This window comes from Pseudomassariella vexata, assembly GCF_002105095.1.
Source record: "Pseudomassariella vexata strain CBS 129021 chromosome Unknown BCR38scaffold_1, whole genome shotgun sequence".
NCBI classification, from domain to species: domain Eukaryota; kingdom Fungi; phylum Ascomycota; class Sordariomycetes; order Amphisphaeriales; family Pseudomassariaceae; genus Pseudomassariella; species Pseudomassariella vexata.
This window is the reverse complement of record NW_024467956.1, coordinates 36,280-50,999: the sequence shown is the minus strand read 5'-3', so window position 1 is coordinate 50,999 and position 14,720 is coordinate 36,280. Positions and strand designations below refer to the sequence as shown.

At 51.8% G+C, this 14,720-nt stretch overlaps 4 protein-coding genes across 4 annotated transcripts; 2 read left to right on the top strand and 2 right to left on the bottom strand.

Moving 5' to 3' along the window:
* Positions 1-9: 9 nt before the first annotated feature.
* On the bottom strand, positions 10-702 carry BCR38DRAFT_479423 (uncharacterized protein; the record flags this gene model as incomplete). Its single annotated transcript, XM_040863148.1, has 1 exon — positions 10-702. One exon carries the CDS (start codon positions 700-702, stop codon positions 10-12), a length of 693 nt encoding a protein of 230 aa, XP_040720477.1.
* Positions 703-1,729: 1,027 nt separating this feature from the next.
* BCR38DRAFT_453588 (Endonuclease/exonuclease/phosphatase) lies at positions 1,730-5,128 on the top strand (the record flags this gene model as incomplete). Its single annotated transcript, XM_040861607.1, has 3 exons — positions 1,730-2,032; positions 2,123-4,860; positions 4,912-5,128. 3 exons carry the CDS (start codon positions 1,730-1,732, stop codon positions 5,126-5,128), a joined length of 3,258 nt encoding a protein of 1,085 aa, XP_040720476.1.
* A 4,497-nt stretch (positions 5,129-9,625) lies between these two features.
* Positions 9,626-11,158, bottom strand: BCR38DRAFT_453587 (uncharacterized protein; the record flags this gene model as incomplete). Its single annotated transcript, XM_040861606.1, has 7 exons — positions 9,626-9,897; positions 10,038-10,100; positions 10,157-10,351; positions 10,432-10,678; positions 10,734-10,801; positions 10,866-10,902; positions 10,967-11,158. The coding sequence occupies 7 exons, from the start codon at positions 11,156-11,158 to the stop codon at positions 9,626-9,628; spliced, it is 1,074 nt and encodes a 357-aa protein (XP_040720475.1).
* Positions 11,159-12,467: 1,309 nt separating this feature from the next.
* BCR38DRAFT_415336 (uncharacterized protein) lies at positions 12,468-14,541 on the top strand. The gene is made up of 3 exons (XM_040859016.1): positions 12,468-12,911; positions 12,973-13,348; positions 13,438-14,541. The coding sequence occupies exons 1-3, from the start codon at positions 12,835-12,837 to the stop codon at positions 14,068-14,070; spliced, it is 1,086 nt and encodes a 361-aa protein (XP_040720474.1). The 5' UTR covers positions 12,468-12,834; the 3' UTR covers positions 14,071-14,541.
* Positions 14,542-14,720: the final 179 nt, after the last annotated feature.

Sequence of the window (14,720 nt, the reverse complement as noted above, 5' to 3'; positions counted from 1 at the left end):
ACGAAGCGATCACGACTCTCTTGCCTTCCTCCACATCTCCTGTATGAGGCCGGTGTTTGTAGCCCTCGTGGCCTCCTCATCAGCATGAATCCACAAGCCCATGACCCTCGGCGCCGTGCTGGCCAGACCTTCCTTGTCCTCGAGCTGGAAAATGAGCAGTTCGTCTGTGGCTTCGACATTCTCGACCTCGGCCAGATCCAGCACCATGTTCTCCAGTCCGCGTCTGTTCAAGATGAAGACGCAGCCCTTCTTGCCGTCCCAGGCGGCAACGCCCTCGGCGCCGGGTGACGTGGTGCTGGCGGTGCCCGTCTGGGTGTTGTTGCGGTTCTGCGAGCACACAAACATGGTGCCCTCGACGCCGAACTTCTCCCAGCCCTGTGTACCCTCTTCGTTGTTGATTTGGTATGTGTAGACGACGGCATTGGCAGCGATGGACAGAATGGCATGGATGGACGGGAGGTAGCGCTTGAGGACGCTGAGGTTGAGGTCCGTGTTGCTACGCTGTGCGAGCCCTGCCGACGAGGCTACGGGGTGAGATGCCATGTAGGATGCAGTATCGGATCCGTAGTCGGGGGGATTGTCTCTGTGGTGGATGTGTGCAAGTAGAATTTGAGGTTGATGTTGTTGTTGGGATTTGTTGCGTTGGTGCGGCAAGGACGATTGCTGTTGATTCCCTTTTTTGCGGGGTGTTTGGCGGGACATGGTGGACATTCCAATTCAATTCCAATTCAATCAATTTGGGACGATATTGGAGATACGAGTGCAGAAGGAAGGCGCGCAGTGCAGCGGTTGGATTAATATCTTCTTTGTCTGTCTGCAGGAGAATCATCACCAGAGGGGTGTCATCAGAGAGGAAGTGTACGCAGACTCCGGTACAAGTGCACAGACCTCAAGCCAATCAGATCATCTCGATAACCTAATCCTGGAGCTTGATCATTGTGTTGGGAAGCAATGCGACGCAACCCCCCTCCCGTTGTCCCTTTTAGGTACCAGATGCTCAACTCTACACTTCCTGGTTGAGTATTCTGTTTGGCAAGAGACGAGGAAAGAGAGGATTGCCACACCCATACCTACTTACTTAAGTCTTTCGTAAGGATACTCAATGGCCTCGTCAATTCAATTATCCATCCACTTAGAATCCTTCCCCTCGTTGAAGGCGGGACTGTCGCATTATCGTTTCCCCAGTCTCCGTCAGTTGGGAGTCAATTCATTCCTGAGTCCCATGCATAATGCAAGGCTTGAACCCAGATGCCAACCATGAGCTATCAGACGAAGTTCGAGGCATGTGACGGACAGTCGCGCGAGCTCTAGATACCGTTGCTCATCCCCCTTCTCTCTAGTTTTAATGCGGAGACTCGTAAGTCATTTTATGAATGTGTTTCCTCACAGCGTTGCACCAATTCGGCATATTCTGATTTCCGTCTTGTTTGGTCTCTAGAACGACATCTAGAAGTCTGCTGTCCAGCACTGTCACATTGCCCCGCCGACGTCACTACCTCTTACGTTATACCCTCCCCCACTATGCAAGTGTCGACGATGCTGGCTGGAGAGAGGCTCGAAAAACGCGACACTGACATGACCATCGGCTTTCCGCCGAAGCCTTTCTTACCTTTTAGTACCCTGTATCTATTTTATATCCTATAAGTCTATTCCCGTACCCCGCATCGCGAATCGCACGTATATACCCCGTAATCGAGAATCTGCACCGCCTTCGGGCCAGAAAATCACGATGCCCTCCACCTCTCGAGCCTCGTCGGTCACGTCGCATCCTTCGGTCTCCGAACCCGTCGACCTCGCCACGAATTCAACACACTACTCTCTATCTCGCGTCGTCCAAGCCCGCAAGGCACAATACGTCCGACCGCACCGGATACGCGTCAAAGTCGGATCGTGGAACGTCGCCGCATGTCCTGGAACCGACAAAGACCTTGCCAGGTGGTTTGTCGATGGAAGGGGCTTGGAGCCTGGATTGGAGTCGCATCTTGCCAAGCTGAAGATTACGGAAAGCGACCTCGTGGAAGAGAGCACGCCGGTTCACAGGGACATGGACATGAGCCCTAGGGCTGTTGAAGCATCAGACGAGGACAAGAAAAACGCGCACGATGGCAAAACCAGGCTGCAGCAAGAACCACAGGACGAGCAGAGGGAGCCTTCAATACGACTCGTCGGAGGCTCGGACATTGGCCTCTATGTGCTCGGCCTCCAGGAGATCATGTCGCTCAACCTCGTGTCCCAGTCTCTGTATGCGGATCCCTTCATCACGGCCAAGTGGCAAGCAGCGCTCGAGGCTGCCCTTCCCGCCAACTATACGCTGGTCGCATGCCAGCAACTGTCAGGCCTGCTCCTGCTCATCTACGCGTCGCCCGAAGTCGCCGCCACCATCTCCAATGTCTCCACAATATCCGTCGGCACTGGCCTACTGGGCTACATGGGCAACAAGGGAGGCATATCATCCAGGATCATGCTGGGAGAGACGACACGACTGGTCTTTACCAACTGCCATTTAGCCTCGGGAGACGATCAGACCAATCTGGACCGACGATGCTGGGATTACAACAAGATCCTATCGCACACGGAATTCAGTCCCGTTAACCGCGCGGGCGTACTGGATGAGAGCGGCGAGAAGATCGGCGACGAGGATTTTGCCTTCTGGTTTGGCGACCTGAATTTCCGGCTCGACGGTTTGCCAGGGGACGACATACGTCGACTGTTGATGTTACATACGAGGGGCGAGTACGATATCAACAATACATCTACCCGCCAGCATTTGGATGAGGATGGTGTCATCGTCATGTCGGATAACGAGACGGTGGGTTTCGATAAGGGTTGCGACTCGGATGGCAACAACACCCCCCACACGATCTCCCGCGAGACCAGTTTCGACAAAGCCGACGGCAACGACGATAACGCTGAGCTCCCTGACCCGGACGATTTTATTCCCGATCCTCACGACGATCCTGCGTCCCTGCAAGCCACCCTCGACTCCCTACTCCCCCACGATCAACTCCGGCGCACTATCAAAGAGCGCAAGGCTTTCTACGAAGGATGGCGAGAAGGCCCCATCACCTTCTTACCGAGCTACAAGTACGATATTGGCACGGTGGGGCTCTTCGATTCGTCTGAGAAGCGACGTGCGCCGAGCTGGTGCGACCGCATTCTGTTTCGCACGAGGACCGACTTGCAGGCACATAAGCAGAAGCAAGCAGACGAGATCGAGGCCAAGAAGAAGGACGAAGACATGCACAAGCGCGGGATTGATACTGCCGCCGATGATGAGTCCGTCTTATTTGATTACGATCCCGCCAAAGATTCCAGCTCCAACGACGTGACCGGCGGCGGAGATACTGTGTACGACTACGACGAGTACGACGAGGAGGCGGAAGAATCGGGTGGCGAAGATGTGGTGACAAAAGAGGGCTTCAAGGATCACATTAGCTTGGACATCTACACTACCCACCAGCGCATCACGTCCAGCGACCACAAGCCCATAGTTGCGCTGTTTACCCTGGACTACGACGCGGTAGTGCCCGAACTGAAAGCAAAGGTGCACGCCGAGGTGGCACGGGAACTGGATCGGGCTGAAAACGAGGGGCGGCCGGGAATCACGATTGTGGTGGATGGAAAGGAGAGCTCATCCCGTGATGTGAGGAACGCCGAGCACGAAAATGATATTACGGATGGCAGCGGTGGGGTGGATTTTGGTCATGTCGCATTCATGCAGCCCAAGCAGCGCTCCCTGACCATCGCCAACACGGGTCGGGTGCCTGCAACCATTAGCTTTGTGGGGAAGCCCAGCATTGAAAATGAGGCCTCTGGCTCCAGCGGTGCCGCTTCCAAACCAGCAGAACCCGAATGGTTGCATCTTCAGCTCCTCGACTTGTCTTCTCCATCTGACGCCGGTGAGCAGACTTCGGAGCAATCGAAAAAGGGAGCGGGGAAAGCCATCACGCTGGAGCCCGGCGATACCGCTTTAGCCCTCCTAACCCTGCACGTCACGTCGATCAACAAGCTGCGCTCATTGAACCAAGGTACAGACTCTCTGAACGACGTTCTAGTCCTCTGTGTCGCCGATGGTCGCGATCACTTTATTCCCATACACGGCACATGGCTGCCCTCAACCTTTGGCCGCAGCATCGAAGAACTCATCCGCATCCCGCCACGTAACGGAGGTATACGGGGCCTCCACCAAAAGGAATCAGCACGCAAGAGCGAGAAAGACAAGCCGTGGAAGGGCGGGCCTATCCCTCACAGCTTGCCTGTGCATTCATCTGCGCCGGCAGAGTTGTACAAGTTGACGGAAACTATCGAGACGTTGGCCGAACGAGCCATGGCGGATGAGAACATGCTCGAAGGCGAAGACGCCAAGTTGCCTCGTGAAGTGACGGGCTGGCCGTTCCACGGCGATGATCATATACACACCCAGAACTCTTCTCAAAGGGACCAAACCAACGACAGCTCAGAGGTCGACCCGACCGAACTTCGAGCCAAGCTGATAGAAGCTCTAGATACCGATACGCCACTGCTTGATGCCTTTCCACCTCATCTCTCGGCCCGGGTACGCCTGGAAGTTACGAGCCAAGTGCTTCTGCTTTTCTTCGCCTCCCTTACCGACGGCATTGTATCGGCGCCACTCTGGGCCAAGATCGAAACAGCTCTGCCCACCCTATCCACCCAGACCAGCACGAAGCTGGCTCCGGAAATCGAAAATGACAAGACAGTTGTTTTGGACATCCTCGGCGGTGCACCGTACCACAACATCTCCTTCGTCTTCGTGACAGCCATGGTCGCCAAAGTCGCGGCCGACCTCGTACCCCTGTCGCCGGCTCAGGTGCAAGCCCTAGCGGACCCGAGCAAAGCCCAGTCCGTAGGGCGCAAGGGGATTGGCGTCGCGCGTACCATAAGTTTCCGTAGGGGGGCGAGAAGCAGCAGTAGCAGCACCGATGGCAGCATAGACGAAGGCGCAATCCAGCGCCGGCTTGCCTGGGAAAAGCGGGCTGCCGAGGTGGTTGGCACTGCTGTGTGCAGAACCGTCTCAGGTGGGGAGAGTTTTAGCGCAAAGGAAAAGAAGACCACCGAGGACCGGATGAGGGGACTCATTGAGGTTTTCATCAGGAAGGAGAACGCCTGACGAGTACGGATGAAGCGCATGCATTGACGTAGCGAACCGAGGAACTCGGGAGATCTTACGCCGCTTGCGATAGAGTAAGACGGAAGGTTGGCAATGAAGGACTGAATCACGGATACCCAATGTTGCGCGTGTAGGAGGGTCATGAGGAAGACTTCTGTGGCGGGGCGCTGTCTTGGCTACGGCATGCTAGGAGGATATTGCATGATTGAAATATGAACATCTGCCGGTTGTTGTACACTATGATGGGCGTGGTGTTGATACTCCAAGAAACGCGCAGACATGCATTGGTGGCAATTGGGCGGCGCCGTGATGGAATGCACCGGTTGAAGAGAAATACAAAGTCGATTTGAATTTCGGGGAACTAAAAGATGAACGTTTCCCTACGAAGCATGCCAAGTTGTCCTGAGCTCGCCAAGGCACAAGTCACGTAATGTTCGATCGGTGGTCACGTAGAGAGTAGCAAGACCGCCTCAGCATGATATCACATAGCCACCGTTGTGTCATATGACCTTTCTGCGTAAACGTTTTGTGACATAGATATCCAGCAGACTGTGATGGATGAATAAGAATGCCCAACGAAGTGGCAGGACCGAGAGCATGGCTCCTTCAGAATGTGAATGACCCAGGTGGAACAGGCCAAAGACAATGCCTTCCAGCACCCACTGCATGGGTCTAGATGGCAAATTGAGACTAAACTCCGAACGGTCTCGTTGGGATAGACGCCGGCACCCCAACCCCGCAAATTGGCTCCTCGTACTCTAGTGACCAGGGGGGGACTACGTCCCGCCCTGGCTCGTTCAGCGACAGGAGCAATTGGTGGACTTTCCCACTCATGCTCTTGTTCAGTTCCTGATATGGTTCGCGACGAGTCGTGGCTCGTGAATCAAGGGAACAACCAGTCTTGGAACACCCATGGTAAAATTACTCTATTGAGCTATTGGGCTTAACGTACCCCACGGTCCAATTGAACACTTCTTAAGACCTCGTACAATAAGATATAAGTTAATTCAACTATAACGTAAAAAAATAATTAAAACTACTCGGAACTATCTTCTTCAGATATCTCTTTACTATTCTGACAAGTACACATATTATGACCGGGCTCTCCGCACGTCCTACAGCGTTGCTGAAGTATCTCTGGCCTCCTCGTACGACTACGACTCCAGCGCGATTTATTATCTAACTCTCCATTAACTAGCTTCTGAGACTGTAAATCTTCTCCAGCTTGTATACGAAGTGATCCTCCATACTGTAAACGTTTTTTTCTCGTATAACGCCGCCGGCTAAGTGTCTCATTTGCCTTTCGAAGCGCGGCGTTCTCACCCTCTAAAAGAGCAAGCCGGTGCATAACCTGCGTCGTACCCTTCGCAAACTAGTCAAGTGCAGTAAGTGTAGCTGTCGGAGAGCTATTTTGATGTCGTATAACTCGGTTTTCCACGTGTTCGGTCTGGGATTGTGCCTCAATTGGGTTATTTGGGGTCTTCGACTCCCAGATAATAGGAAGGCTAGACGAGGTACCCGGAGGTGTTGGAGTATGTAACTTCACATCTAACTGCGAAATCACATATTCCGGATCGTACGGTACGAGTCCTGCCCCTCGGAAACCTCCCTGGATATTTGATATCGTAAAAGTTGCCTGGAACGCTTTTAAGAACGCGGAGAGGAAGTCCTCCTTCGAGATATGGGTAATATGTGCCCACATAAGATCCTCAATTTCTTTACCGTACGCTCTTTTCAGTGCACGAAAACAGCCGATATGGAGAGGTTGGAGCTTATGCGACGAATGAGAAGGCATACAGAGTGTAATAATAGAGTTCTCTCTACAGTAGAGCTCGAAAGCGGTCGAGTGGTGGCTCTCGTAGCCGTCGAGAATTAAGAGGCGATAAACACCTTTCGTACGAAGCTTTGTATGTTGATCGAAATGTCGAATCCAGTCCTCGCCTCTTTCATTTGTAGTCCAGCCATTTTTCGTAACCACGATAACCCAATCCTTTAGTAGTAGGCTATTTTCGTACCACGAAGATAGGTGAGTTTTACCAGCAAAGATGATATACGGAGGGATAGTATAGCCGTCCGATCCGATGCCCTGGACAACTGTAACCCATTCCCTATTCCCTTGCTGTACTGCTCTAGGTCTTCCACGTCGATCAGAGGTCGTTACAACTATCTCGGATGAGATTTGACCCATAAGAAACCCAGTCTCGTCAAAATTATAGATATCCTCCTCTTGAATTCCATACTTATTAATTGTATTCCGTACGAGATAAAACCACGCGCGGTACGCGTCGGGATCTTCGCAGAGGACTCTCTGGTAGTCGATTCTTCGATTGAAACGCGTCCGGAGGTCTGGTTGTCGTCGTACGAAGCTCGAAGCCCAGTTAATACCGACGCGTCCTGCGTCGCGTTAGTGGAGTAGTCGATTCGCCATATCTTCAACGCCACTTATTCGAGGAGGAAATGATCGTGAATCTAGGTCGACTATGTAGCGTACGATCGCGTCTTCTTCGGAATAGGTAAGCTTTTGCGTTGGTGATCGTATATCCTGTCGTGAAGTACCGCCGCGATATCGGTGACGTAAGGTTGTATGAGGGATATTATAGATCCGTAGCACGGATCGTACGCTTAGTTTGGGGTTATTTTGAAGCGCTTGAAGCGCTAGTTGAATATCGCTTTCTTCCCAATTACGTGCCATTGTAGAAGGTGGAAAATAAGGGATAAAACCTAGGTTGTACGGAAATGCGCGAAAGTGTTCAATTGGACCGTGGGGTACGTTAGTGCATATCAAATCCTGACACCTGTCATGAACTCCAGTAGAGCGTGATCCTTTGAGACCCCTGTAGACTAAAATAAGCGTTTTCCCCTAAGGTAGGTAACCGCATGACCGTCTTCAACCTGGAATCCCGGGAAGCGTTGCGTCACGACGGCTACATCAAGCCAGGACACCCTGGAAGCAGGAGATATAAGAGCCCCACTATCGTCGTGTTAATGACGGTTGCTGTTCTTCAACCTCGCAGTCAACTCGAGGGCCCATTGATGCGTTTCCATATTGACTCTCGTGAATGGCCGGTCATGTATTTGTTTGCACAACAATAGAGCCAGGAGCAGAGACAAAGCGGAGTAGAAGTCCAGAAACCATGGGGATGAATCCCATGATGTGCTCAGGATATTACAATGTCCACAGCGTCACGGCAGGGACTGAATGCAGGGGATCCCTTACATGTTTCGATTTAGCGTTTCAATGAACATGGGACGAACGCATGTCATGCAAAGTAGATGGAAAGCACTATAGGGTATGTGAGCTAACGGTAGATAATTGCATTGCCATACGCAGAGCTATGTATCACGCAGCATTGCGTACACAGGTGGTTGCAAATAGTTACAACAATATCGAACACTTGGAGTTGCCTAATCTTTATATTGGAAAAGACTGTTTTGTCGAGCGTCTAATAGTCTTCTGCAGTATCAGCCAAATCGATATGAATCAAGTCATCACTTCATCCCAGCTGCTTGAAGTCACGGATCTCCCGAAAACGCTTCCTAATATCCTAATAAACATTTAATTTTACTTTTCCCTTCTCTTCGCTTTCTTCCAAACAAACATCCTTCGTATACGAGTTTGCGTTTGGGACTAACATCACAGAAACAGAAGGGGCATGGTCGTCAAGCTGTTGTAGTGCAACCTCTTGTGAGGCCTGGAGAAATAAAGGGAATACACATGGTGTCTCGAGTTACAAACGGAGGTGAGCGGCGTAGCAATCAGATTAACGCTTCGATATTAAGGCTAATGGGGGTCAATATAGTCCTCGTAGTAATGTACACATATCCTCACCACTTATCTGATAGTCAACAGATACGAGATAAACTGACCGCTAAGCTTAATTCATGGATTTTAGTCGGTCAACATCACTTCTAATTGGCATGTCAAGCTCGGACTTAGCGCAGTGCAGGATAATGATGTCCTCACAGCCCCCCCCTGCTGCGTTCTGCCTGGCGCATTATATACCAAGTTACACTGGTTCATTGCAGTACAACTGAGGGAAGGGGGAGAAAAAAATGATACACACGTCAGTTAACGGTCAACTAGGCGGGGCAACTGAAGCATAGGAAATTTGATGGTTTTGGCTCATGTGAGGTCATGGGAAGTTCTGAGCGGAGACATATCTCTAGGCTGTAACAGAGAAGACGCCGACGTCGTGGTTATCCAGCCAAATCTAAGGACATAAATATCCGAGAGCTGGCCTTTGCCATACCGATAGGACAGGCCATTACCGCCTGTCTCTATATTCTGTGACACGAACATGGAATGCTTTACGCTGGCGGGTTGTCCAGTTGACCTATTAGGGCACCATGGGGCGATCTGGCATATATGTCCAAGCACTCGCTGCCTTAAACTCGTGCCCTACTTCAGATTGGCGAGGTGGTAACACAGGCAACGCAATGAACCTGACGTAACGAGGCTTGCAAATTGGCAGCACTTTGTTTTTCAATCAAAAGATATCACGGATACTCATATCTCTCGTTTTGAGTCACTTGGGAAGAAACAGTCGTCTGCAAAGCAAACTCCCTAGTGCCCGCAGCTTCGCCTAGGATAAGATCCTCCACACTGTCTCCCGTGTGATCCGGCTTGGTATTTGCTGATTTCCGTCGCGAGTTCATTTGCCCAATCGTCTTCAATCCATAATCAGAAGGTCCGCTCTGAGTTGCCGTCGTCTTCCTTCCTCGAACCCGAGCTAATAGCCTCGAGAAAGGGAATTTGAGCACTGGAAGGCCTGTGATTGATGAAGTTCCATCAGCACTATACATCAATGTAGATGGGACCGGTTATTGTTGGAGTGGTCGGTCTTAGAGCCATATTTGACACATAACGGCACTGGAATTGCGTGGGGGTGGAGGGAAAAACAGGATTTACAGGCACAAATAATTCCAACATTGACTTCCAGGAATGTCCAACTATTGGAGATGGCTTGGTAATCTGCCTGTGCTGTCAATAGAGAGCGAAAGTCATGGATGCAGAGGAGATGAACTCACATGTCTGATCCTCGGCGGTGGTCTTGGGCGAGACAGTGTACATGCGTACTACAGTACACGCAATAACGAATAGGCCTAGACTGAAGACGCTAGATAGCAGCAGCTTCTGCCTTGTAGACAATTGGAGTCGGCGAATTTCGTTGATGGGCAGCACTATAATGATGACGTCGGTTATAATAATCATGATCGATGTACCTATTCAAGGGTTTGACTCGTCAGTCTCCGTGTTACATGACTCTAGCCCACCTTTCAATCCACAAAAAGGGGCAACATACTGTACCACACCGAGATGATGTCCAAGCAGTGTCCATCAAGCTTCTTGTCCCATGCCTTCTGGATCGGATTGCATGACCAGATGGTGGTGAACACAGCCGCAAGAGAATAAGTAACGGTGATGCCCATCGTCACCCAGGAAGCGATCCGAAAGTTGCGACCGGGAAAGATGCGCAGATAGAGCATGAGTATCGATAGCTTGGTGAGGCAGGTAGCGACCTTGTACAGTATCTGTGCCGCAAAAAACCACTGCTCGAGTTAGCTTCCGGAGCGGACGTGTGCGTGGCATGATTCCGTCACTTGCCTTGAATGCTTTCACCTTGTGCCCATAATTTACTTGGTCGAAATGCAATCCAAACCCATTCCTCGCCTCTGCCCTTATTTAGCCCTGATATGCTGGACAAGAGAGATATTCTGGGTTGCAGCTTGAACTAACCTTCGTTATAGGATACAGTCATGCATATAGCCAGAATCTGGAACATCGTTAAACGCCGGGATGAATGGATCAGCAACCCAGGGGGCTATGGCTAGACTCACCAGCGATCCGACGATAAGCACGTCGTCCGGCCCGGCAAGTTTGTTGACAAAACATCTCGTGAGTAGCCTGGCAGCAACGAAGACGAACGACAAACAGGCGAACACGATAGAGACATGCGCCAGCTGCTCACCGCGCGGATTCGGAAGCCCATCGTCGATGACATCTCGCTTCCAATCGGCGAAGGAATCCATAAGGGGCGCGCGAGGTCAGATGAAAGTGCGGGTTAGCATTGGCATCGAGGAGTCACTAGGACGACCGTCTGCCGCCGACTGAGATGGGTTCGCTGTTGGCACCGCCCGTTGACTTCGAGGGGGCCTGCTTAGATTATAACTAGAATGACTTGGGTTCCCCCACTCTGTTAGTTCTATATTTTCATGTTACCATTACGATACACTTGACCATGCATGCAGCTATGCCGGCATGCTGCATTGTGACTACACTAACATGCGCAACGTTAACAGATCGGAGGTCCCATCTGATTTCGTGCCAGATTTTCGAATTCCCGCTTTTTGGTGGAAATGTAGCCGGGGAAGCGGGACCGCCCGTTGAACACCGTTGGCTCGATGTTCATGGTGGTGGACCGTGGAGGATTCGTCGTAGCTCGGCTAGACCGAAAGTAGATGCCTTTCCGCTCGAACACGCCATTCCATCTCGCGGCGATTTGCATGGGTGCTGTCTAGTGAGAAGGAACTACTTCGGCCTGTCACATTCAGACGCCGCGCCAGCGATCGAATAGGCGTTCCACCAGACGGGATAATACGAGAGCGCTATGCGCGATGGCGCACTTGAGTAGTTCAACAGATACAAGCACCGGGCTGAGTTGGATATCCTACTTTGGGCGCTATTTCTCAGCATGTTCTAACCCGTCCAAAGCACGATCTTGCCCGCCCTCGCTTCTGCAGGTACGGAACGCCCAGGGTTGAACACGTGAGTCAGGCCCGTACGACTGGGACTGCACGAGTTCGTGCCTCGCTAACGTGCAGACTCGAATCGCGCCGCTAACCACGCTAAGGATATGCCCCGTGGTGGTCAATTCCAATCTCTGACAAATTGTCCGCGAAAGCTCGGGCTACACTGCAAGTATGGAATCTAAGGTTCGTCTAATCTAATCTGCTGAGTGAAAATGCCGGGGACAAGTTCTGCAGTGGCGGCTAGCGGTGGGCTGCAACCCCGCCGAAGAATGGGTACATCAGATGTCCGCTCGTTCATCTCATCTGGATACAACGGTAGGGCGGCGATACGGCGACTGGGGTAGGTAGCGTGCCGGTTACGGAGGGTGGCTCACGCTGTGACGACTTCAGAGTACTGTCAACTGCGTCCCATCTGGTGAATTACGGCCAATAAGGGATGAACTTGTTTTCAGATAGTCAGGGTGGCGAGATACCGGGTGAACTGTTGATGAATCGCGATATCTATTCCCGGAAGGACGATTTGTCCAGAAGACATCAAATCCGAGTATTTTCGTCCGCAACACGAGTACCACACAAGAGTACCACACAAGCTTTTCTAGTCACAGGGTAAGGCGTAGCCCAGCCCAGTCCACTGGGGTTCGAAGTAGCTTGTACTCAGGCCAGGGCCCCGGACGCCCGGGTTTTGTCCGGGCCAGCGTTCGGTCGCGGCGGATTTGCGACGGGTTTGTCTGACGACGTCGTTCCGACCCTGGTTCGCGGGAACGATTTGTGATGCATCAACTGCGAACAACTCTAACGATGAAACCCGCGCAAATGAGCTTCGCAGACTTTTCCCGACATTTCCCTCAGTCTCCTCGCGTCCATGCCTTCTACAAAGTGACAACCTGCTGAAACCCGTCGCATTCGCCCGTCATCTCGCCTTTTATCCGTGGTATTTTAGTCTTCTACGCTTCAACATGTTTGCCAGCGCAGTTGTGGCGTTGTTGCCGTTAGTTGGTGCTACCGCGCTCGATACGGTGCAGTACGGAGCTTTGTGAGCCACACGCGTACCTCGTGGAGATGGGCTGGAAATTGAAACTGACAAGGCAACACAGTCTGGAGACGGCCACGTACTCGGTGGCCAACCGGCTTGGCTTCTTCGAGGCCACTGGGCTCAATGTCATCTATAATCAGGTCCCCAATAGCACCGCCGCCTTTTCGTCACTGCTGTCTGGCGAGTACGACATCCTCACGGCCACCGTAGACAATGCACTCAACTACCGCTTCAACCAGGACCAGAATGTCACCGTGCTGGGGCAGCTGGACCAAGGACCGGATCTTGTCATCGCGTCGATTCCCTCCATAACCAACGCGTCGCAGTTGGTTGGCAAGCCCATCATCGTCGACTCGCCCGTCAGCGGGTATGCCTATCTCCTGAGGAAAGGTCTTTCCAATCTTGGTCTGGAGCTGTATGATGACTACTACTTCATGGTAAGCTTACGTTCTATTCTTTTTCCTCGTTCAAGCAGTTCCCCGTTGTGCTGCCCCTCTCCGTCTAGCCAAGTAGTAACCCAGAACAGACGGTTGGAGGCACCAGTGCACGCTATGCAGACCTGCTGAGCGGCACCACATCCAACGGCAGTGCTGTGTACGCCACCATCCTGAACTACCCCTTCACTGTCCAGGGTCAGTCACTGCCCGACGGCCAAGCCCCCAACATCCTGGCTCGCGTGTCCGACCACGTTGCCCCCATCACGTCCAGTGCCTTCACCGTCCGCGAGTCGGCTTTGAGCGACGCAGCTGAGAGCACCCTATTGGCCCGCTTCATGGCGTCCATGTATGCAGCCAACTTGTTCCTTCTCAACGCCAACAACGCAAATTGCTCCATTGGCGCCATGGCAGCGCAGTTAGGCGTGACTGCCACCATTGCTGCGCTCGAGTATGCTTCCGTGACCAACTCGCTTTCTGGTGAGGTCTCGCCTGGTGGCAATTTTACAGTCAACAAGGAGGGCATTTTGAACGATATCGCCGTGAGAGCTAGCTTTGGCGGTTTCAGTGGTGTGTCTGATGGATTCGACTACGTGGCTGCACTTGAACCTGGTTCCGGGAATTTGATTGACTACTCAATTAGAGATGCGGCTGTGGCCTTGTATGACAGCTCTACTATTGTCGGAAACTGCTCTGTCCCGACTTACAGTAGACAGCACGTATGATGTGCCGTAACTCGCAACAGAAGGTTGGGCAATCCGTATTCAGCTGTCTTCGCCGAACCAGGCTGTGCTCTAGGCAGAATTACACTTATGAGGTCGCCGCCAGGCAGGGCAATCAGGCCAAACCCGCATTTCCCCTCCAAGCCTAGGCTACAACCATCAAAATTAGCATTCTTAGTTGGGAGATACCATGATTCTCCTTTAATTTATATGCTTTCTCCTCAACCCCGTGGTGGTGATTAGAAGAGCTCCAGCTAGCATGAATCGAGTACCGCCCCTAGATGGGAAAGTACGGCCAAGTGCAGAGCCGAACGCCTACAAAACCCAGCATCAAGCCAGAAGTAGCCATCATAGAGAAGAAGAAAAAAAACATCTTTTTTTGGCCTTCGTATAAATCTCCCCTAACCAGAACGTACATCAGGTTTCTACCTATAATATCTCGCCAGTAGTTAGAACTCAACCGCAATACTTGTCACTAAACAATACATGACTTATTTCTTCATCTCAGGTCTCTGTCAACGGCGCGGCTAGTTAGAGCCAATCTACACATGTTAACAAAGCCACGAAGCACGAAGCACGAAGCTCATACCTGCTGAGCGGTGGTAGAGAAACCCAGTTGTCACACTTTCAACTTCTACAACTTAGATTCTTTA